The sequence below is a fragment of the Stegastes partitus genome, unplaced genomic scaffold, assembly GCF_000690725.1.
Source record: "Stegastes partitus isolate 25-593 unplaced genomic scaffold, Stegastes_partitus-1.0.2 Scaffold933, whole genome shotgun sequence".
In the NCBI taxonomy this organism is placed as follows: Eukaryota; Metazoa; Chordata; class Actinopteri; family Pomacentridae; genus Stegastes; species Stegastes partitus.
The window spans coordinates 13,521-39,600 of NW_007578664.1; the positions used below are offsets into that span (position 1 = coordinate 13,521).

Consider the following 26,080-nt stretch of genomic DNA (forward strand, 5'->3'; position numbering starts at 1 on the left):
GCAACATGCCATGACATTTGTCATTTGTTTTGCTAAATTTATGTTGCTTTGGTAAGATGAATTTGTTATTTATCGATCTTCACCCCACGCCTCACTCTTTTGTCATGCTGCCTGAGTCAGGTCAGGACACAAAAGACAACCATGAAGCAGTAGGTTTAGGGCATGTAGAAGGTATGTGCAGCAAACCAGAGTGCTAAAGGGCTGGCAAAAGGTGACAATAAATCAGACAGTGTGATGAATATATATATGTTTACTGAAACTACCAAGTTGCATAGAATATTACTTAAATTATTGCAGTGTTGTAGTTATAGTAGTTATAGGCATGTTAGCATTAGCAAAAGCATATGTCAAAGTCAGCCCTTAACTCTGAAAAAAGATGCCAGAAATAGCCACTGCTCAGCCAAACTTCCTTGGGTACCCAGCAACAATTGCCAGGTTGGAAGCAGATTGGGGCAACACGTTCTCACTCCTCACTCATCACACATGGATACTTGGCCAGGCTCCCTCTGCGTCACATATTCACTCTCTCACTCATATTCACTCTCCATAACAGTTGGTCCCATGTCTTTAGCCCCTTTCATTCACAAAAGGAACCATGTAGAATGTTCATATTGACATATGTTATTCTCCAGACAAAGACCTTTGTATTTGGTTTGGTGAAAGCCAAAGTTTTTATATTTATCATTTCACTAACACAGATCTTTAAAGGCTCCGTTTGACAGAGGACATGCAAGACCCAGTAAACAGAGTTAAGCTTTTTGTTTTTTCCCTTGAATTTTTTGGTATCTTCCATAATGAGTAACCTATAGAGAGCGCTTGACCTTAGCTGTCATCTAATAACTCATATGTTATACCCACCAACTGGAGGTGCTGTCAAACATGGATTAAATATATAATCACACATTTAACAATTAGATTATTAAGATCTGAATCCCCAATTGCGTTCAGTGTCTCTTTAAACCCCCCAGTGTGTTGCTAATTCAATTCTCTGAATAATTCAGTAAGTCTATTGAAATGCATGCTATAAATGGCTACATCATGTTTTAATGTGCGGCAAACAGCCTTTACATAGAACATGAAACAACGCTTTTTCTGAAAAGGAAGGAGGCAGTTCCACACAGGGTTGATGAGATGCCATTATCTGATGTCTCCCATATGAAATATCAAGCTACAACAGACAAGTCTGATGTCTGATATAGCCATTGACAAAACCCAGGGTAAAAGGTCAGGACATTTGCATCATCCTATGACAATAAATTTGTTGTAATTAAAACTCTTAAACTACAGAACCTTCTGGACACATTAAAGTCACATTTGATTTTTCAGAAAATCTGCCATTGTTATTATAAACCTTGGTGGGCTAAAAACTACTGCTGCAGCATGTACAGGGACTGCTTAAAATAGCGTGGCTGGGGCATGAATAAAATGAGCAGCACGTTTCATAAATCAGCCCTGCAGCTGAAAGTTTGTAAACTAGGAAGAAGCCCCGCTTGAAATCTCTCTCTCGCTCTCTCTCTCTCTCTCGCTCTGTACTGTCCCCTCAAAATAACCCAATACACAGCCATTAATGTCTAAACCGCTGGCAACAAAAGTGAGTATACCCTAAATGAAAATGTCCAAATTGGGCCCAATTAGCCATTTTCCCTCCTCAGTGTCATGTGACTCTTTAGTGTTACAAGATCTCAGGGCTGAATGGGGAGCAGGTCTGTTAAATTTGGTGTTATCGCTCTCACTCTCTCTCATACTGGTCCCTGGAAGTTTAACATGGCACCTCATGGCAAAGAACTCTGAGGATTAAAAAAAAAAAAGAATTGTTGCTCTATATAAGATGGCCTAGGCTATAAGAAGATTGCCAACACCCTGTCAGACCCCTCTCTGATGGATCAAGTCCACTGTCACGGTGGAACTCCTCTGGAGACTTAAATCTCCATAACGGAAGATTATTTCTCTGGTGATAGAAGTACCAAGGAGTCCGCATCCCTCTGTCCAGAATGTCATCTGGTGGCTGACCTTGGGTGTCTACGATGTAACTAATGACATCGTAGTCTATGTGTGCCGGGTAAAGCATGCACCCCATGGCCAACTCTGCCGCTATGAGCCCAAGAGACCACATGTCAAAGGTCTCATTGAACGGGGCAGCGAGCATCATCTCTGGTGCCATGTACGAGGTGGTTCCTCTATGCTGACCCACTTGGATCTCTGACAGCAGACCTGCCTGACCAAAGTCAGTAATTTTGACCCTGACTGGCTACTGAGTTCTCAGGTTTAAGGTCCAAGTGTACAGCACTGACAGAGTGCAGGTGAGACAGAGCTGTAGCCAGCTGGTGTAACACTGGCCTAATCTCTGCGACAGGAAGACCTGGGTTTCCTCTCTCCTCCACGTATGTTTTCATTTTTGTTCATTTTATTTTGTCTTTACTTTATTTCAGTGTTGTTTATTTAATTTCATGTAATTGTTTCTTTTATTTCAGTGTTGTTTATTTTATTTCATTTTGTTTATTTGACTTCATTTTGTTGTTTATCTTATTTCATTTTTGCTTATTTTACTTTATTTTGTGGCTTATTTAATGTTAGTGCTGTTTATTTCATTTCATTTTGTTGTTTGCTTGATTTCAGTGTTTTTTGTTTTATTTCATGTCCTTGTTTATTTCATTTTTGTTTATTATTGTTTTCTATTCTATTGCATTTTATTCTATTCTTTTTTATTGTTCATTTAATTTCATTCAGTTGTTTAGCTTATTTCATTGTTATTTTTTTATTTCATTTTTTAAAATGTTGTTTTGTAATTTACTTGATTTCAGTGTTGTTTATGTTATTTCACTTCATTTACTTTATTTTTGTTTATTATACTTCATTGTTTACTTTATTTCAGTGTTTTTTATGTCATTTGATTTTGTTTACTTTATTTCATTTGGTTGTTCAGTTCATTTCATTTTTGTTTATTTTTGATTTTGTTGTTTACTTTGTTTCAGTGTTGCTTATTTTATTTCATTTTTTTAATTTTGTATTCTATTCTTTTCTACTATATTGTATCACATTCTTTTCTTTTCTATTCTATTATTTTCTATTCTATTATAAATATTAGCTGTTTATTCTATTCTATTGCATTGCATTATCTTCTTTTGTATTCTATTCTATTATAATATATTCTAATATATTATATTAGAATTATTAGTTGTTTTTTCGATTCTATTGTTTTGCATTCTATTCTATTCTATTCTATTCTATTCTATTCTATTCTATTCTATTCTATTCTATTCTATTCTAATATGATATGATATGCATGGTCTTCACAAGTGTATTTAAACTTTTGCTCACAACTACATGCTATGCCACCAGCAAGTTCTGGGTCTACCCCAGGGACTTCTTCCAGTTGATTCTGCCCAGAAAATTTCCAATGGAACACTATTAGGAGGTATCCTGATCAGATCCCTCAACCGTCTTAACTGGCTCCTTTAAACGCGAAAGAGCAGCAATTCTACTCTGAGCTCCCTCTGGTTGTCCGAAGTCCTCACCTAATTTTTAAGGCTGAGCCCAGCCACCTAATTGAGGATATCTATTTTTGGCTGCTTGTATTGGCAATGTCATTGTTTCGGTCACTTCCCAGAGTCCATAACCACAGGCAAGGGTGAGAACAAACATTGATTGCTCAAGCTTTTGAATGCAGAGTTTGGCCTTGTGGCTCAACCCCCCTTCACCACAGCGGCCCGGTGCAAAGCCCATACCACTGCTGACATTGCACCAATCTCACACTCAAATTTCCAGTCACTCGTTCACAAGCTCCTTAGATACTTCACTAACTCCGAACTTCTGAGATCCTTCACTTGGAGCAGCACCTCACCAAGAGGAAGCAGTCCATTAGAAACATCTGTGACGTTGGGCTACAAACAAATGCAAACATTGTAGTACTGTACATAGTGACAATGGCCCTGTCCATGTGCATCACATGGCATGCTGAAGACAAGGGTCATGTTGAGTACAATTTCAGTGATTTGAGTTCCACATGTTTTAGCTTCACTTTGGCTCTATTTTTTCCATCCAAAATGGCCTCCACGGAGCACTTTAGAGTGACTGAGAGTATGACACTTGACTTGCGATAGTAATTAATGCTAAAATTCCACACAAGTTTGAATTCCTAATGAGTGTCTTGTGTGCCAGTATGGGCAAGCAGAGGCAGAGGGAGGCATGGTCAGGTGTTAGCTATAGATTTAGTATAGTCTGCACAGAACAGGTTGATAGAGAAGAAGTACTGCAGTATCTGCAAGATCACTGAGCCCCTGGGGATAAACACGCATGATGAGTGTGTGCATGCCTGGGTAGTGGGTACCCAGAACTGATGGTGTTTCCCTAAATAGGACACCTCCTATGACACACACACACTTCTTGCAGCAAACTAACGGGGCTGTATTTTATAATCTTGGTGGGGAGATAGTGGCCAGTGTGACCTACATACACTGAGGCTCAGGTCATAGCAGCAGAGGACCTCAGGCAGCACATCAATATCAGGGAGACAACCACACTTTTCATGTCTACATGTCTCGATCTATCATGAGGCTGTTCTCATTGTGCACAATGCAATCCCGATTACAATTGCAAAAGTGAGTACTTTTGCTCAACTGTTCACTAATGTGGCGCACAACACCATGCAAATAAAAATGACCATATTACACATGCAAATAACAGGGCAACTAAAAGGGCAGTTAGATCTGATATTCATGGAATCCACAGCACCAACTTTTTTGTTATTAATTAATCTTTCAATGAAGACAACCTTGTTAGCTCTCTGATGTTTAGCATGTTCACCACCGTGGTTTAGCATGGTGGCTAGCATTTACTTAAGAACCCTAAATACATGCTGAAGAGAACTTTCACGTACGTACCAAATTTATTTGAAATTCCATAGTTGTTAAGAGTAGCCCTGCGATAGACTGGCGACCTGTCCAGGGTGTCTCCTGCCTTCACCCTAAGTCGGCTGGGATAGACTCCAGCCCCCCCACGACTCTAGTGAGGATTAAGCGGTGTATAGATAATGGATGGATGGATGGATAGTTGTTAAGACATTTCACTTAAAATCCCAAATATCAACCCAATTTTGGCACTAGAGGAAAAGTCAAGAGCTCTCCAAAGTATGAAGATTTGTTGGTAATCCATGATAAAAGCACGGACCATCCTCCAAAAGACAGATGTTACTTTTAGCACAATTTATAGTAAAACCAATTTATTTTCCATCATCTAATCAAATTTGTAAGCATCTTCTTTTCCTGTGGGCTACATGGTGGCTCAGTGGTTAGCACGGTCGCCTCACAGCTAGAAGATCCCTGGTGTGTCCTGGCCTAGGCCTGGGATCTTGCATTTGCCTGAATTTGCATGTTCATCTTGGGTAAACTGATTAAATCTGTGCCTGCGAGGGTTCCCAGTGGCTGCTCTGGCGTCCTCACACAGTCTAAAAACATGTTGAGGTTAATTGTTGATTCTAAATTGTCCATAGGTGTGAATGTGAGTGTGCTTGGTTGTCTGTCTCTAAGTGTAGCCCTGCAATGGACTGGCAACCTGCTCAGGGTATATATATATAGAGAGAGAGATTATGGACAGATGGATCTATGGATGTTTTGTCATCTGATCTGTGTAACCAACATTACATCTCAAAGAATTCAGCTGATGAAATGAAAAAAGTTATGGAATTATTTAAATGCACCTTTTGTTGACCCATCTTTTGTCCGTCCAAGTCCACGTCCCTCACTGGTTCTGGTTCTGGTTCTGGTTCTGGAGATCCTGGTGGTCCCTCCCCCACCATATCCAACTTGCCACCTGTGTGGACCTGAGAGGAGGAGGAGGAAGCAGGAGAGGAGGGAGGGATGGAGGGAGAGGAGGAGGAGGAAGCACCCCGAGGGTGTGCAGGGGAGGAAGAAGAAGAAGTGGCGGATGGAGGAAGAGCCGTGTGGTCACTGTGGAGACGTAGTGTCTCTTGCCGAAGCATCTCGTTCTCTGAGGCAAGTTCCTGCCGCTCTCGCCGAACACTGGTTAGCTCCTTGGTGAGTGTGTCCAGTCGCTGCCTCAGCTGACGGACCTCATCACGAGCTCGGTTACGCTCAGCACGGACCTGCGAAACAAACAATACTGACTGATACAAGACAACTTATCAGCCATAAGCCGAGTGAAGATGTAAATGTTCAAGTCATGACTCAACCCAGTTTCATGGCAATTAGTGAATCAGTCACGAAACTTAATCTATTGCCCAACTTTTTGTGTCCCCCACCACAAATTTCAAACCGATACATTTCAAATGGAATTATCTTTCATGTATGGGCCATGTTTTTTTCCCTATCAGACAGCACACATGCTGTGATGTTTTTGTCGTTCTTTTCTTCCGACAGTCAGGCATTAACCAGTTTTATTGTTATGGCCCGGCCACACTAATAACTATAGAGATCTCTATAAAGATGTGTGTGCTCATACTGATGAACGTTAACATTCTGTAAACACCGGCGCTGAGCAGCTACCATGTGTTCCAGCTGCGTACAAGCTCCGTAGCCATTCAAATAGAAAAGGCAGAAAATATCCAGGCAGAGAGAAGCTGTTCTGAGATCGCTCTGAGATCACGCTTACATCTTTATAGTGATCTCTATAGTTATTAGTGTGGCCGGGCCATAACAGTAAAATTGGTTAATGCCTGACTGTCGGAAGAAAAGAACAACAAAAACATCACAGTATATGCACTGTCTAATTGGAAAAAAAACGTGGCCCAGACATGAAAGATAAGTACAATTGAAATGCATTGGTTTGAAATTCATGGTGGGGGACACAAAAACAGTCCAATAAACCAAACTAAGTCATTCAGAATATCAATATAAACTCTGCCACTGCTAGATGTTTTCAGGAATTTTATGCACATTTTGTGGACATTTTGAGAAAGAGAATTGAGTCAGTGTTAGAGTAATTCTTTGTTTCCCAGCATGTTTTCTGGATTCAGTGAACAGCTGCTGCCCACCTTGCTCCACTTCTCTCTCCAGTTAGCTGTGCAGTCTGACCACCACCTCATGGTCTTCTCCATCTGAGCTGCTCTGGCCCGAGCCTCCTCCAGCTCTCTGAGCCTCAGCTCCTCCCTGCTCTCCCAATCGCCTCCAGCTCCCTCACTCATGGCCCCCAGAGAGCCCAGCCCGAGGCCTCCCAGCCCGGGCGACAGCAGCAGCGGGGGGCTGGAGCTGGGTGTTCCTCCGGTTGGGCTGGGAGTGTGGGTAAGGCTGTCTGGGGAACGGATCCCCCGATCAGATCCCAGACCCAGGCTGCATAGCAGGCCACCTCCAGCTGACTTAGCGCCTTCGGACAGGTGGGGGCTGGGAGTATGATTCATGGTCGAGACGATTGTGTAAACAAGAACAGAGAATGAAGGGGTGGAGGGTTGTGAGCAGACTCAAGAGAGCATCGTCCTCTTCAGTCACTGATCAGCCTGGAAACAGAAAGACAGCAACAAGATAAAGTATAAAGGAAACAACAAATGCATGTACATCTATTATTGGAATGTGTCTTGAAAATCAGACCTGTCTGAGAAGAAAACTATTTAAGATTGATCAGCAAAAAATAAAGAAAATAGCTTTAAAATACAGAAACAGTCCAGAGAAATTACTGGATGGATAGTTGGTACTGGCTAAATTTGAACATGACTGGCAAGAATCCTATGTTTGGATACTAGTGTCTGTTAAATTCACATGAAACTGTTTATTTCCATAAGCATGCTCAGAACACCAGTCTGTAAGGAGCACAGATTAATGACTGAGGACAAGACACCTGTGGGAAAACGATGACACTGTTTCTCCGTTAGTATATATACGTGTAAAAGAGCAATCGAATTAATTAGAAGCTTAGTAATTAATCTTGATTAATTGCATTTTTGTCAAATAGCATTATTTGACACAATAAGCAAAGTTTTTCAATTTAAACAAATTTGAGTTGAATAAAGTTGAATAAAAAAGTAGACATATATGTGAACTTAAACAACAAAAATGTTTATTTTTCAATATGTATCTGCATTTTTTTGTCTGTCTACTACAATCACAGATTAGTGCAAACTCAAAGTGTAATTCTAGCGATTATATTCCAACATTTTGAGACTTTTTGTCTTGAAACTCTCTGTTGCATGATTTGCACATAACCATGCTGTTATCCAGCTGCAGTCTGGAAGTTGAAAAAAAAGAAGAAAAAAGAACTTTCAGTCCAACAAGCCAAGCAATGCACTCTCCTCTTCTATTACTGTTCACCAACCTGGTGAAATAAAGGTCAAATAAAATAAATAAAATAAAAAGTAAACACGGATGTAACGGTGGAGCGTATCTGCCACTGTAGCTAGCTTTACAAAATGTGACATGCAGTCACATACTGACTTTCTATTCTACCTAATAAATCACATTTTTTTATTTGTAGTAGTTTATCAGCAGTTTAAAGTTGCTATATTACCTGTGGATTAGATGTGTAATCTGAAAATGTTCCCCCATAAAGCCAAACCCACAGAGAATTATCACTAATTCTGCAGTTCCTCTCAGCTCTACTTTGCAATTTTATGTCTCATTGTTTAGGTTTTGTGCCCATGCCTTTACTGTTTTGTTGAACCTCAGCACTCTGTCAACCTTGTCCCCAAGAAGATCCCCACAGCTGTCTCCAATACCTGCAATCAGGCAGGCTGAGCAGGGCTGGAGTGACAGAGGGTGAGCGAGGAGGAGAGAGAGAGGCAGAGAGGAGGGAGAAGAGAGGGAGACAGGCAAGGGCTGGTGCTGAGGCTGGGCGGTCATGACAGCTCTGCTGGCAGCGTCTCACAATCATTGTTAGTACACGAGTCAACACAACTAATTGTTTTTACATTAAATATGCATCATAATGCTCTGTATAACGAGTGCAAAGCCAGATCTGAATGCCATTCAATGAAAAAAAAAAAAAAAAAATCAGTTACTGTTTCATCATCGGAGAAATTTTCCAAAATTCAGAGTGAATTTGGCAGATAGTTTTAAAAAGCATGATAAATGTGCTGGATAAATGATAAGTAAAATCATTACACACCTATTTTTCTCTATTTTCCATCCTAAAACTGTTTGGAAAGATGCAAGGCTCAAGTTGAAACAGAGCTGTCACAAGTGGAATATTACGCTACAAAAAACTGGTAGTCCAGCTGAATAACAGAGCCCTACACGAGTCTGATCGTCCAAGAGGACTGAAAACTCGCTGTGAGCAAAATGGCATTTTTCCTGGTAATCACACAAGTGAGGACATGGCAGGGGAGCAAGACAGGCATAGGCTGTTTGGGGCCTAAATGAAAGCTGTCAAGTCTGTATAATAACAGACATCATAAAGGCTGCCACCCTGAACAAGAGACTAGACTGCAGTGCTTTGGCCTCAGACTGCATGTTGCAGTTAGTAAGTTATATGCATGCAAAATGTGCTAAGCTGGTTGTTTTTTTTTTGCACTACAATGTGTAGAAAAAATATTGCAATGTCCATTTTTTTTCCAATATAGTGCCCTTCCCCCCTTTCAGCCCTAATTTGCATTATTTATGACCAAGAATGTAATTGAAGTAATTAAGAAGCACCACTACAAAGCATCTGCAAGTTGATTTTTCAACTGTAAAGCATTTTGCTCAGCACCTTGCTCACTCTTTGAAAGCCTAAATTTGGTCTTAGCCATCACTGCTGATAGTGCACTATTCATTACATTATGTCCAAATACAAGTAAAACAGAGAAAAAACAAAAACAGTTACAGTTGCCAGCACACTGGCAAAAGTTAAATCAAATATTTCTATTTGAACCACAAAATAAACAAACAGCAAGGAGGCAGGAAAGCTGATCTGTGTTGTGTATCTTTATTCCACGAAAGCTCCATTTCAAACAAAATCCATTTGAAAAGCCAAAATCCCATAATGCGACTAATCCAACTATTTCAGTTCCAAATCTCATCCCCTAGTTTATCTCCCAGTCAAACACCAGGACAGCAACACGCATGCGCACACACACAAGAAAAATCCCAAATCTGGGTCAAAGCAGGCAGAAGAAAGAAAAATGAATTAAAAAAAAAAAAAAGAAAGAAAGAAAAGAAAAAAAGGAAAGTGAAAAACTGATTCATTTATCCTTTAACCCAATCAAGGCCAAGACAGCAGTGATATGGATGGCAAAGCAGAAATTACTCTAAAAGTAACATCAAAAGGACGCCTTAAGAAAACTTCCTCTTAAATCAGGAGAAAAACACATCATGTCAACATTGGTTTAAATCAAATGATGCTTCATGTGGAGAAACTGAAATAGAAAATGATACAAGTTGCCTTCCAAAGAGTAACAGTTTAAAAATCCTTGGCAGGAGCAGATTTGTTTGGCAGAAATTAAACCTTACGTTGTTTCTCTTTGTCAGTTTGTGTCTTTCAATGTCAGAATGAAACTGTGACTAGGAGTGGAGGTATACAAGTCAGATTTTCCCCAAACCACCATTAATCAGTTTCAGGAGATGACCTTCTCTACAAGATAAATTAGAACACAGACATCTCCAATCAAACACCCAACAAACGTGGTTGGGTTTAAAACCCAAGGACCTTTCATCAGTGTAACCGCTGCAACCACTGCACAAATATAATGGACACCAAGACATTTATGGATTTTACATTCAAAAATCACAACATTTTGTTTTCACCCATGGGCCTGAATGCCCCAGCAGAACAAAACGACAGCAGGAAAGGTTAGCAGAATACAAATGTGCTGTTTACATAAGGAATGTCAACCACCCTATGGCTAGACTATTTCGGGAGCCTTGTGGATTTATAAATTACAGGCTTCTTAACACCCATGTTAAAGTGAGGACCTAGATTTTAGTGCTTTTACTGCTGTCAAAATCATATGACTCACATATCAAAATAACATGACTTTATTTGTCCATGATGCTGTCTGAAATTGGGCCAGACTGGCAAGCCACGGTTTGTCTGGTCAGTGCCCAGAGCAACTAATTTGTACAACAAAGCAGCCAGTCCCCTGCTTCCTGTTTTCACTGATGCATGCTTGGCTATTGTGCACAAATGGTTATGGTCATTTGCTTTTACATGTGTTATTTCTGTAACTGTGCTGAAATGCCTGTCTGGATGGAGAGATTGTTTTTGTTACATTTACAACTGAAACATTAAGTGTGAATGTAGCCTCTGGCCACAACCCTTATGTTAATGGTCAAAAGAGCAGCTTCTGTTTTTTAACACCCATTGTCTCCAGCAATCATATTTATAGTTCCCCTGCAGAGCTTTTTCTCAAGTGGGGTTAACTTAGAAGATACCCATCACATGGTATCACAACATCTCAGCATAATTTCAATTTTTATCAAATCCCTGCAGCATTTGGTCTATTATGTCTGTTTAAGAGTTTAACTAAGGTCATCAGTATCAACCATGTAGAGCAAATCCAATGGGTGGCATTTGTTTTTAGGAAGTCAGAGTTCTAAAGTGAGAAATTCAGCTGCAGCCAAGGTCTTCTGTGGCTAAAGTACAAATGTCATGTTATAGTGAAAATGGCATAAGCACAGGAGTAATGCAAACTAACAACTATGAAGACGTAAAAAGAAGATAAAACCCGATCCCCAACCCTAAAGATCCGATAGCTTTGATAAGAGATTTGGGGAAAAATAATGTGTTTGGTGTGCACTGAAAAAAGACGGTAGTTATCAATGGTAAACATGGTGATTTCCTTCAGGAGGGAAGTCACGGACATGGTTTCTAAATGCTAAAGAGGCACTAAACTGAAATTCTATTTTAAATAACTAACCATATAATCAATTATGTCAATTATGTGCTGTAAGGGTTTATATAGCGCCAAAACAGTGTCTCACACACACACACACGCATGCACATGCACCTGACACACCTGATCTACAGTTAACTCCTCAGTCAAGGCAGTGGCAGATGAAGGGAGGAGAGCACAGGGAGAGTGTGCTTACACAGTTGTGTGTATAATTGACAGGAATGAGCACAGACAGATCCATTTACATCCACGTAGGAATGTGTATAACAGTGTCATTTACAGGTAGCCTGTAATAACTTGCACTGGAACACAATCTTTTCACCATCCTGCTACAAAAATTCACTAGCTGTGTGTGGTATGCTGTAGCAACAACCAACACTGAACTGAAGATGTGACAATCCTGATCTTCTTTTTGTCCGTCATATTTCAGTTCCAGGGCTGCCGGTGACTTAGTGGTTAGCACCGTTGCCTCGCAGCTGGAAGATCCCCGGTTTGCGTCCCGTCTACGAAGCCCGGGATATTTCTGCGTGGAGTTTGCATGGTCTCCCTCCCATGTCTCCCAGCGTGGTTCTTAACGAGTTCTCTGGCTTCCTCCCACAAGTCCAAAAACATACTGGTGATTCTAAATTGTCGGTAGGTGTAAATGTGAGTGTGCTTGGTTGTCTGTCTCTAAGTGTAGCCCTGTGATGGACTGGTGACCTGTCCAGGGTGTCGCCTGCCTTTGTCCTGAGTCGGGTGGGATAGGCTCCAGCCTCCCGCGACCGTAGAGAGGATTAGGCAGCAGTGTTGAGTTCAGTGAACGATCGTTCATGAATTCATTCATATCTTGCGTGAACGTGAACTGAACGTACTGCATTTCTGCCTGATGAACATTGTGAGCGCATTCATTCTGGTGATTGTGAATGGTGCTCACTCATAGTTTGACTTTGTTCAAGAGAGTGCCAGATTTCCATCGAGCCTTCCAGGTGAAAATCTTGCGGAAAACACACCGTAAACGGGCTTTAATATGTAGGGGGATAAAAACCCAATCTGGCAACAGCAGCTACCACAGATTTGCGCCGCCTCATGTGTCATCAACACGCAAAGCACTGAGGCAAAAACAAATGAAGGCAGCAGCACCACCTCAGACACTGCCTCTACAATTAATAGGGCATCTTTGTATGCTTACTTTACCTTTTTGTGTAAACTTTGCCCGCCGGGTTTCAAGAAGCAACTCCATACATCAACAACGTCAACAGCAAACCTAAAACGGCACATTGAACTAAAGCATCTGGCTAGCCTTTCAAGATTTGTGCGAGTGACGAAAAAAATCAAAAGACACAGCAACGACGAACCAAAACAGATCCTTTACCACCCAAATCGCTTAATTTGGCGTACATGAGTGGCTCTGTTGTCTTCCTCTCCCAGCTGCAGCTGAACAACCTGATTTTGCAGTATATTCTCAGAGACCTGCAGCCTTTGAGGAAAGTGGAAACCCCAGCTTCCATAAACTTAATTAACTTGATTAATTAACTTTTCTTTTTCTTTGGGCAAACAAATCAGGAAAAAAAACATTCACAAAAAATTGAAAAGTGACATAATGAAAAGACAAATGTTGTAAATGTTTTTCACTTTGAATATTGCACTTTGAGGTACATCCTTAGATTCCTGCCTCAGCCTGGTTCATACCTCAGACTGTGTTTGCATTCGTACAAGAATTTTGTCGACACGTCTTCTGGACTTTGTTGTCATCAGTATACCGCAGTTTAGAATGTACTCCTTCATGGTTTTACTATTTTTTACTAATTTGTATTTTTTTTGTAGAATCTGCCTGGTGTATTTTTCCAGTATTGCTTTCTTTAGGTTCCTTTCTAGTATGGACTGAAATGGAATTTGATGTAAAGTTTTTCCAGGTTTGGAAAATTATTGAAATGGAAAAACATTTGCACATTACGGACCACTGTCCTGTTTTTGTTTTAATAATTCCTCATTAAAAAAGACCATTCAAGCAGCAAGTTTTCCTCATGTTTTTGAGAGTATACTATAAGGATGAAAGCTGCAGCTGGCTACTAGTGTGGACTGAATGGGTGGCAACAATGGGGAAATGCCAGTATTCTCTTTTCCCCTTCGAAGTAATCCCCCTGGAGTCTAATGTAGCCTGTGCATGGCTACTATTTAGCACAGTAACATTTTAGGCTTGAATCAGAAGAGCCAAGTTCAGCTCTAGGAGAGGAGAGTAAGAGACTGTACACCAGAAGTTTAGGTTCAAGTGGCACCATATACCACAATACCACAATATATATATATATATATTGTGATGAAAGACAACAAACAAACATTACATAGAGCTCAATATACAATCATTTATAGTGCAATATCTAAATAAATCTATGCGTATTCAATGTGTTTCAAAACGCAAAGAGTACAACTTTTGCCCGTACTAAAAAAGTCACAAGAAGATAAATTTAGAAGAGACGCAGCTGCAAAAAGGAGCTTCCTACCAGCCCGACCAGAGCGGAGGAAGTTCAGTTCAGTTTGATCCCTAGGCAAGTCTTCAGGCTGGTAGCCCAGAATTCATAGGCTCTCTAGCTCACCATCACCTGGCCTGTACAAAGAACAGGACCAGTCAAGTTTCTAGTGCGCACAGGAAAATTCATACACAAAATACATCCAAAATATCAGTACTAAATAACACGGACTGCTTTATTAAGTAGCAGTATCAAATTCACATATTATACATTCATACGTTCATAATCAAAATGATTTCACTATCAAAAATAGAAACATCCATTGATAAAGTGCATAGCAGCCACTCTGCTTAAATGGACTGCATAAAGTGCATTGAGCTGCATAGCCAACAAACCATCAAAATTTTGCCTAAAAAGTGGCTTACATCACATCCAACAGCATAATCGATCAATACACAAGTAAACAAATTGTACACATTAATTATGCTGCATTAAATTAGTTATATTCAGAGAAAGACATGAAAGACAATGCTAAGTACTCCATGTAAATCATAGAAATGCATAGAGGCTGAACTAATGTTAGCGCAACTCAAATGTATAATCAAAACACACAGCTCCGTATGACGCTCGGTGGCTCCGGCTTTCAGCTCCTATAGTTTGAAATTTGTTGCAATCAGTTTTAGGAGTTTATACAATACAATAACTGACGCAAACCATAACCGTGCCTGCAGCAATGACTCCCCATGCATGACCCGCTTGCAGTTGCTGGTAACAAGCCACTACAGGTTTTATTGCCAACCTGATTGGCTGCGCTCAGTCACGTGACGCGATGACATAGTGATGCAGAGGCAACCTATGTAAGCACGCAAGGACAGCTTGGGACTGACGTGCGTGGAAGGATCCTGATATTAAACAGGGTTTTATCACCTGGGTTATCAACAGGCTACATATGTCAGGATGACATCAATCATTTCGAAGCCATTTCATGAAAATTAACGTGTAAAGTGCAATAGAACACCGAATTATAGAAGTGTACAGCTTCCCTGACAGTGCTAACATTACCTGTAACCCTTTTTCAAAACCACAAAGACACACAAAACAAGAAGCCTACCGCTTTAGTAAACCTAATCATTTATTAAGACAACAGCAGCACACACTAGCATCATTAAAATGTAAAATGTCAGTCGGCTTAAAAATGGTTGCAGTTAAGCCCAAGGTATCTGATTTTTCCTTAACTTTGCCTACCTAGCCTAGGTTTTTAGCTCTGTGGGTTGAAGCATCAGACTAGGCCTATATACTGTTTGGTAAGAAAAAATAAATACATAGCATGAATAAATAACATCATTCATTTGTAACATTGAAACCGTTAAATGGATTAATTCATTGAGGATGTACGTGCTGTGGTGTGGCAGCCTACATTTTGTGAGAACTAATTTAGCCCCATTTTCTGTTTGATTTTGCCATTTTAAAAATTCAAAGCAAAGACGAGTCGATGACTTTGTCCTGCAGAGAGGCGTGTGCACCCCTCTGCACTTTATTTTGTACAATGAAATTATTTTATTTATTTTGCTTTCTTTTTGAGCCAAATTCTGTATTGTTTGGATATGACAATACAGCAGACTTTGAATGTGTTAGAATAAACAAGAGAAAGCTGTTCAGCTTAAATTTCATATTCAACTGGTTCAGGAGTCATTCTTTTATTTTACTTAAGGACTTTATGTTGTGTTGTGACTGACTGGAAATCAGGGTGACATTCATGGGATGCAAATTTAGAGAGTGGGGTAAAGCTTGCACTGAAGCCTGTAAAAAAGAGCTGCGTCAACAGGAAGCACAGATGGTGGGCGTGACAGAAATAATCGTGACTAATCGACTAATCAAAAAAATAATGGACAGATTAGTCGACGACTAAAACAATCGTTAGTTGCAGTCCTTGATGATAGTAAAATTAGTGTCATTTTACTAATAGATAATAGAATAATAGAAGATAAACAGATAAACAACACAGTTGTGATTCAAATGAAATTAACTGTATGAAAAATCACAAAATTGAAAATTGGTAAAACATACATGTTAGCTACTCCTTTAGGTATTGTTGGTGATACAGGCATTGTGTCATCTGTATTTTTTAATTCCCTTTAGGTCTGTGATACCATACTGGGGCACACCAAGGAGTGCTTATCCTTCACTGACCATCTTGTCAGTGCCACCCGGCTGCAACGAGACAACTTTGAGGAATACAAGGCTGTGTTTCCTGAGGAAGCCCTGAGCAACGCTTTGTCTCATTTATAGCAAGGAGGAATTCAAAGCCTGTCGTGGTGCAGTGGATTTATTCCACCTGTTTATGGAGAACTGGAAGAGGTCTTTTCAGAGAGTTCATGGTTACTCTCCGAAAAATTTTGATCACCACCCCAATGACCACTGCAGTTGATAGGTGCTTCTCCACCCTAAAAAGAATAAAAACTTTCCTCCACAACACCATGACACAGAAGAGACTTAATGCATTGGCCATGCTGTCAATGAACAAAAGGCTGGTCACAGAGATGAGTGACTTCAACAAAAAGTGATAGAGAAGTTTGCAGAGCAGACTGTTTATGTCGTGTGTTTTCAGTTTGTACAGATCCTGTAAATACTGATGAAAGTTTGCAGAATAGTTTTGAAATGTAGTTCTGGTAAGTCTTAATAATGTTAAATTAGATGATGATTAGAACACCCTCCAAAGGTAGAAAATTAGCATTCCTGTAAATAGTTGTGCCTGATATTATTCATATTCTAATATCTGCCACCAGCTGAAACAGCCAAGGACACAAAGTTGTTCATTTTATACTACTTTCTAATTAATTTGAAGGCTGCTTAAGGACATACTCCACAGGTTTGGATTCTGCGTTTTTGCACTTTGAATGTAATTAAAATAACCCATTTTAGTTTTCCAGGATATGCACACTTGGTGCCCTGTAGCACAGTGGCCATGCAAAAATATTGGAGGGCATCTATGTCTGTACAGAGCCTTGCAAACACCCTTTGATGACTGATTGAATAATTATGATGACAAATGTATTTTTAAAAAAGGAAAAAGGGAGGTAGCAAAAGGGTAACATTTCCCCTCTTAACTGAATAATGGGAATGCATATGCTGCATTTCCTTCCTTGCTCAGGCTCCTGTGGTCAGAAAAATCAGTCAACATGTTCACAAATACATCAGAAAATGTGTGAACTGATTCAGTACAAAGATGAATTTGTCATTTTCTGTTGTTAGAAAACTTCAACAAAGATTAATATTGTACTAATACTTCTTTTGATACACCAAACAAAGCTTCAGCATTATATTAAAATTGGGTGTCACAGGAATTTTGTAGATTTAATGTAAGCCTAATCATTTTAGTTTTGGCTCCAAACTTCTACATAACTTCTACAAACATCTCTATCCAAGCTGCACAGGGTTTTTTTTTTCTTTTTTTCTGTTTTTTTTTTTTTTTTGGATGCTCCAGAATGCTGGGTGCAAGTAACAGCAGGTTGTTTTTGCAATCTGACCTCGTAATAATCAGACACAGTGATAAAGAAGCTTGTTATATTAGCTCTTTCTCACAGTAACATGATGGAGCTTCAGCTGGTTACAACAGCAGCTCTGCAGATGAAAATGAACCTGAGGCTGCTCATAATAATGGTGGATGGAGGATGTTTATTTTTATGTCATTCACCTATCGGATCATTTAAAAAAACAACAACAAAAAAAATAAACTGACAAAGTAAGTTTAGAAGATAAGTCCTTTGACTGGGGCAGCAGTCCAAGGTCCCAAGAGAGGTCACATGAGAAGAATTTCCTGATGAGGGAATCTCAGCTGCCCTGATCCTGGACATAGCTTTCTGGCCGGATTTCCAACTTGGGAACTTGGGAGACTAGACGATTTCACAAGTGACAGACTGTCCTATGCAACTCAACAATGACCCATCATACCATAAATATGATAAACCGACTCAGAAATAAAGACCCATCTTTGTGTCATGCTATATTATACAATTAAATATGATGTTATTTTTATTTTTACTTTATATACTTCAATAATGGTAGTAAGTCCACATGAGAGATAACAGTTGAAGTAGCTCTACTTTAAAAACAGACAATGACCTGACCGTTTCTTCTTACAGAAATACATTTTAATGCTTGATGGTTTGTTATCCACTACAGTGGATGTAGACAACAGTTGTGAAATCGTGCACTGTAAATAGTAAATGGTCTGCACTTACATTGGGCTTTTCTACCTCAGTGGTACTCAAAGCACTTCACAGTGTTTTCTCATTCACCCATTCACACCAACACGTTCTCACTCCGTACTCGTCATATATGGAAGCTTGGTCAGGCTCCCTCTGCTTCACATATTCATGCATCGGGTACCCCCCTCTCATCATTAATTGACTTCCAGGGTGCTCTCACTGAATGTAATAGAGCTCCCTAAATGTTGGTCATTGACGACATGAGAACGTGGAGGAGAGGAGCCTGTTATAGTGTTTTGGAACAGAATACAAAATGTGCTACGATCCTTTCACAGCTGATGTATTTATACATTTTTAACCTTTTTGTTTATTGGACTTCAGCCTTGACATATTTTGTCCTGCTTCTCCAAATACACGCAGTGATTTCACCATCCAGTTTGGACCACCAAGGTCTTTCTTCATATGCATTCATATAAAAAAAGATAATTCATAAAGGCATACAAACGCATACTGTATTATTCATTTATTAACATAAAGGCATCTAGTCTACGTCTACTGGATGCTTCGTTTTGTTTTTGTTGTTTTTTAATATCAAGTCAGTGTCACTGACGTCATCATACACAACTGCACCCACCCGATTCGGTCATTATCACTTGATTGAACTGACATTATCAGTTATGAGCCCACTCATATGGGACAATAGAACCCTACTCTGTCTCCTCGAAGGTCCAGTAGGTCGTTATCATCTTTTTACATCACTGATCAACAGCACTGATACATGAAGACTCCCGATCTAGTCCAACAGGAATCCACAGAATTTTTCTTTCTTTCTTTCTCCTGCTCTCTACGTGAATCTGACAAATCCTGTGGAAGCTGCAATTTACGAAATGCTGTGACTACAATATCTTAATCAAACCCACATATTTACTTTTTCTCACCACAGATGATTTAGTTAGTCCTCTCAAACGGAGCCTTTAAAGATCTGTGTCGATGCAATGAGAAATATAAAAACTTTGACTTTCACGAAACCAAACATCATTTAAAAGGTCTTCTGGAGAATAACATATGTCAATATGAACACTCTACATGGTTCCTTCTATGAAAAACTGACCTTTGAACCTTGACCTCAGTTCATATTAGAAGGTCTATAATTTAACAATGAAAGGGGCTAAAGACATGGGGCCAACTGTTATTGAGTTTACATGTAGTTTGATTGTACGTTCAGAGTTTTATGAGGGTAACTTGCCTACCTGAAAGACTGAAAACTACCAATGTTGACTTTTTAACTTTTTTTTTTTTTTACCTCTACATAGTGGTCAAAAAATGAAGGGAATCACCAAAGACAGTATCCTTTGCACTTTGGAGATCAAAATTCCATTTGTGTGCATTCAAACAACACAGGAGTAGGAGCTACATGTCATTTATTCCTTATCCATCCATCCATTATCTATACACCGCTTAATCCTCACTAGGGTCGTGGGGGAGCTGGAGCCTATCCCAGCCGACTGAGGGTGAAGGCAGGGGACACCCTGGACAGGTCACCAGTCTATCACAGGGCTACACTTAAAGACAAACAAACAAACACACTCACATTCACACCTACAGACAATTTAGAATCACCAATTTTTGGACCGTGGGAGGAAGCCGGAGAACCCGGAGAGAACCCATGCTACATATAACATAGACAGACTCTACACAGAAGGATCCCAGGCTCAGGTCAGATGTGAAGTAGCTAAGAGGTAACTGTGCCACCGTGCAGCCCTCATCTATTACACTTTAGACTAAAAGCATGTTTACTGCAACAGCACAATGGCTGAGATCAAGCCAGAAAAGGTGGGCTATTTGCCTGTGGCGCCATGTTTTGCTTTAGCTGGGAGCTCATTCCCCCACTGTGGAGTCAGAACAGAGAAGAGCCCTGACAGAGTGGAGTGACCACAGGGTCGCTGGAGTGATGAAAAGCCACCCCATCATTCATGAACCCTGTGGTCAATTGTTCAAGGAACACTGTGTTGGATTATTGGGGGCGTACAATGTGACCTTAGAGACCTTAAGAAGGGGCACCTCCCTTCACTGTTCACAGCCCTGGAATTTTTAACTGGATGTGAACAGCAACAAGAGGCTAGGTAGTGAGTAGAGATGTGGTGTTAGAAAAAGTTAGGATGGTGAAGTACCAAATAGGTAGTACAATTCTGGATTAGCAATGCAGAGACCTGGTGGCAGATACAGCAGCTACTGCATGGAAGGAGCTGCAGTAATCTAGATAGAACACAACAAGAAACAGAGAGAGCACCGAGGTCATTTGGACCAGTTTTGATGGAGCCAAAAACCAGACCTTTTACATACATAAAAAAGCTGCTATAGAATACACAGGAAAAAAAAGGAAAAACACAATAGCAGACTATAGGCTCCTCAATGCCCACTATGTCTGCACACTTTGTGGATAAAACAGCCATTCCATCTTTCTTGTGTCTGGGTAAAACTATCAGCCAAGAGAACTTCATGTCCATGGGGTCCCAGGTGTTACTGCAAAGGAGGCTCTACTTTAACAAATTATACAGTACATTCCCGAACCATGACTCAGCCCCTTTCTCCAGCGCACACACACACACACACACACACACAACCTGTGGTTCCACACAGTATACGCCCTACATGCCAACAGAAACAAACACAATCTCAAACATGAACTGTTCACATACAGACCATGCAGCTTGCCCCCAGCTTCACACAGGGTCAGCTTACAAATGCTACAAAGTTAGTGAATACACTCAGAGTAAAAGGCAACAAACACAAGTGCGTAAATGACTTCAAGGACAAGAGACAGAGTGGGAAAAAAAGTAAGTGTGTGTGTTGTCATTGTGCTTGGGTGTCCAGCTCAGCACAGTCTAGTGCATAAGTATCACATTGCCATCATTTTTTCAGCAGGACTGAGAAAGACATGATGAATGGAGCTGATGCGGGCTGATGGAGGAGGAGGATGATAGATATGAACACAAAAACAGGGAGACACGTTCTCTATGCCTGCTTCACAGTTCAGGGTAAGAGGCTTCAGGATTAGTTGCCATCAATAGCACTGTAGTCATCTATAACGTTTTAACCAGTAATTACATGGCAAAATGCATGAAAATAAACAAAATAGTAAAACAGTCGAAAGTAAACACCAAAAACAGTTAAGAGTAGGGATAAGGTCCAAATCTTAAAGCATTATTATTTATTGTTTTCCGGACTCTGCTTCAGGATAATTTGTGGCTACCTTCAAAATTAGCCGCGAGCCATTAGCATAGCCTTAGAAAGTGTGAAAACAGCTACTTTCCAGGTTTGTGGCATTGGTCATAAAAGATTCTAATCAAAAGCCAAATAAATCAACACATCATCAGTTCTCAGGTCCTTAGACAGATTGCACAAACGGCTAGAAGCAATAGAAACTAAAATCTGCGTCAGAGTTTTATTTTTTTTTAGAACTGTAAGACCCAACATGAGGACATGTGAGGGTCATTCTGGTTTGTACAGAGCAAAAGATAATGAAGTATTTAAGATGTCTACAATCATTGTGAAATGACTAGAGAGACAGACAACCAATGTAAGGACTGTAAAATAGGAGCATGTTCTGTTTTTTCTGGTCCTAGTCAGCATGCAGGGAGCAAGGTTGTCAATAAACTGGAACTGATTCACAAGGTTTTTGAGTTTGCTAGTAAACCTCCCCTGGTGGTGATGGTAAATGGTCTGTATTTATATAGCACTGTTCTATCTTAGTGGTATTCAAAGTGTTTTACAATGTTTCCCAATGACACAACAATGGCAACAAAGCTGCCATGCGAGGTACTTGCTTGCCCCAGTGCCGCCGCTCTCCCCCCCCTTTATTGTTGAAGACCTATAATAAGTCTATGAAAGAACCAAAATTCCTGATTGCTTTTTATGACAAAGCCTTGGAAAAACAATGATGGGTTTCAATTCCCAGGATTGGTCAAACCTTTATCTGTATACCACAAGTGTTACTAGAATTTTGACCTCTTACCAAAACTCCCACAGAAAACTGCTGCAGACAAAAGATGTTACAGTGGACTGAGTTGAATCGTCTTCAGAGGTATAAGCGCATTCTGTTGTGTGCCAGGTATGCAGTGTGTAAGGGCCCCCAGAAGTGCCATTAATTACATTCAGTGGCAACGGTCATTAGGTATTCAAGGCAGAAAGGTCAGATCTGAGTTGAACGTCCCAGGAAAGAACGCTTCTCCATTCCACCTACTGTTAACATCCACACTACATTCAGACCGTCAGCCAAATATGATTAAAGCTGGATATTCTGATCACAAATGTATACAAATATTTGCTTGCACACTAAACTATAATTTTGTTCCTTCACAAAATGCAGATCTCAGTACAGGTCACATTATGTCATACTACACTCTTGTAAAAGGGTCAGTAAGCACCTTGTCGAGCTTATTCCCTATCCACAGGGTTTCTCTGTAGTTTTTATTTTTTCTAATAAAATATTTCCACCTCTGAAACTCTCAGTTATTGCATAAAACCCTGTAAGTTCCATCTCTGCCTTTAGCGCCTATCTGTTTTGTTCATCACTGAAGAGAAAGAAAGTGAAGCATACATCAGCCACTATAAAACCTTTCAGTTGGCTGCATGTTCATGTAAAATGTACTACAATGTGAATATAACAATAATAATTTTCTCCCCCTGCAGCGTGGGTTCTCTCCGGGTTCTCCGGCGTCCTCCCACAGTCCAAAAACATGTTGAGGTTAATTGGTGATTCTAAATTGTCCGTAGGTGTGAATGTGAGTGTGTTTGGTTGTCTGTCTCTAAGTGTAGCCCTGTGATAGACTGGTGAACTGTCCAGGGTGTCCCCTGCCTTCACACTGAGTAGCCACAAACCCAACAATAGCTAAGTTTAAGCACTTATGAACTTCAGAATTAACATTAACTAGTGACATGATTTTGACAGTAAGCGTTGACTAAAATTACGAGCTGCAGCCTGAATGTTTTGTCCACTGGTCTTTGCTAAAGGTACTTAGTGTAGAAGACACTTTATTATAGCCAACACTGATGCATTTAAATGGGCTGCTTCCTGCTTGTCCTTGATCTTTGCATTAAAGTACTCAAAACTATGGAAATTCACATTTTTTATTTTAAGAAATATCGTCCATGTGGTACATTCTGAAAAGGAGTTTGGTGGTTGCTTAGCAGTAGCATCAAATAAATCTCTTCACCTGCATGCACATCTTATAGAAAAAGACATACATTGAAGATGTATGGATACTGTCAAAGGGAGTTGACCAATTTTACAGGCTCAGTTCCAACAGCAGGATCAGCCATGCTGGCACCAAATGTTAATTTCTGGTTGAGGCACAGGGCAAAGCTTGGCTGCTGAGTGGGAATGAATTCCAATAAATGTTCCAGAACTTTATTCATGTACAGTGCAGTACACATTTTTGATCATTTTTGAATCTGTATAAATTTAAAAGGAATGACTACAATGATACGGAAGAGTTCACATCTACCATAGCTGCTTGGTCACGAGTCTGAGGCTGTTCCTGGCTTGGCCAGATCAAACTGCAGATGAAACTGCTGGTCACAGGGGAAATGAAGACAGTGACAGGCAGGCAGAATCTTTTGGCTGGTAGAGCAGAGCCTGATTGACATTGGATTTTTGAGGCTATTGGTAAGTCAGAGCTCCAAAAACTTAAAAACAATATATCAAAATATATTCTTTTCATTATATAAAGACATAACATAAAGACACATGTTTTGAAATAGTTATTTTAAACGACTATGGCAAAGACATGTAGTGAGTTGGACATTTTACAGTTAAAAAAAAAAAAATGCCAACGCTCTCTTGGGAACAAATTATGAGCAACTGATCAAACAGTTTTCAAAGAACAACAAGAAAGTAAGCATTTAGAACTATTTTACATTTTTTGTTTAATTAATCAACAAAACCACAACAAAACAGTTGATTTTTATCACAGCTATACAGATTTTTTATTTATTGATCAATTTGTTTATTAAGCTTATATAATGTTGTGCAATATTTTAGCCACAAGATTAAATGTTAGTAAAGAAAACATCTGTTCTTTATAAATGTCCTCACAATTGAAAGTAAGAATCTGTCCCTTTGTGTTAAATTAGGCTTACCAAATAGGATGGCTGTGACACCCAACTGTAGGTGAGGGGAAGTCCCCTGACTCCACCCAGCATGGCCATCTGTTGCTCCAATTCACTACATCTGGAAGACAGATCACTGTAAAGGCCACCAGAAGCAGCCACTGACATCACCCGGCAGTTCCACCCAGAAAGGAAGCTTATGTGTGTTTATATGTTTATCATGTGTGAGGGTGTTCCAGGATAAGTTATGACTTCTTCCTGGTTAAAGCAGCCAGAACAGAGAATGTGTGCTCAAAAATTCAGAGGTCAACACTTGCATAGGCAATCTTAGACAGTTTAAAAATATGTCATGTGCACATACACACAGCTGTTTCCATCACTTCAGAGGACATTACATTCATTTCTTGAAGAGCTAAACTACTACAACTTGCCTAACTTGACATTTACCAGTAGCCCCAAGTCATCACACTAGAATTTTATGATTTATATTATAAGGACTTATTTTTGTACCAAAAAGGCAGGTGGGTAAAGAGATGTACGTCCCCACAACACAGCAATACAAGTACGAACACACACAAAGACCCACATAAGCAATCAAAAAAAATAATTAAATAAAAATACACACTCATGTAGGGATGTGTGATCTGGCCAAAAGTCGACAATCTTTTGGGGTAGATTCATTATCCACAATCTAAATAATAAATTACAACACAGATTTAGTTAAAATCCCATAATTAGTTTATGTCTGTGTAGATTGTCAGTCATCCAAGTCTGCACAATCCTATGGAGCTTCTGTAAAAAGCAGCTCGACTTCTCTTTTAGGCTTCTTGAAAACGTTTCATCTCTCATCCAAGAGGTTTCTTCAGTTCTACCTGACTGATGGGCAGTTTAATATGTTTCGGATGAGCTCTTTTAAAGGAACAATGCAAAGCTACTCGTTCAGATATGTGGACGACACCTGTGTCCAAATCAACGTCCAAGAGGTGGAACCCCTCACTGAGCACATTAACTTGTTGGACAGCAACATCAAGTTCACAAGGAAAGATCTGAGGGATAACGAACTGCCTTTTTCGGACACTGCTGTGGATGTTGAGGAGCATGGAAGCCTCAGCGTTGGAATCTAGAGAAATCCTACACACACGGACAAATATCTGTTTTATGATTCCCACCACCCACTGAAACATACAGTGCTGATAAAAACTATTCACCCCCTCTTGGATGTTTCACCCTTTTTTTTATACATGAAATCATGGTTGATATAAATTGGCTGTTTTGACTAGAATTTGCACAAAAACGTGAAAACAGATTTTTACATTCTAATTAATATTGATTAGAATATACAGTGGAAAATAAGTGTTTGCATAAATATTAACTCTTTTTAAAGTGACTGACCTAACTCAGCAGAGGTCCAGCTAGTTGATACCAGCAGTGTCACAATTAGTGAAATGGAGATCACCTTAGTGCAGCGGATAGTGATTGCAGTATATCAACACCTGTGTCTGGGAGGTCCAGTCTCTGGTTCATTAGTATTCTTGCTACAACTGCAACTTGAAGACTAAAGA

General features: G+C 39.9%; 1 protein-coding gene across 1 annotated transcript in view; it reads right to left on the reverse strand.

Annotated features, from left to right (window-relative positions):
* Positions 1–26,080, reverse strand: part of LOC103366354 (coiled-coil domain-containing protein 102A-like) — a gene marked incomplete at its 3' end in the record, with an annotated part of 50,937 nt that overhangs the window by 12,837 nt on the left and 12,020 nt on the right. Inside the window, exons 2-3 of the mRNA XM_008294053.1 lie at positions 6,989–7,447; positions 5,696–6,100 (exon numbers count right to left, since the gene is read on the reverse strand). Of these exons, the coding sequence (XP_008292275.1) occupies positions 5,696–6,100; positions 6,989–7,351 (768 nt within the window). The remainder of the gene's footprint in view (positions 1–5,695; positions 6,101–6,988; positions 7,448–26,080) is intronic.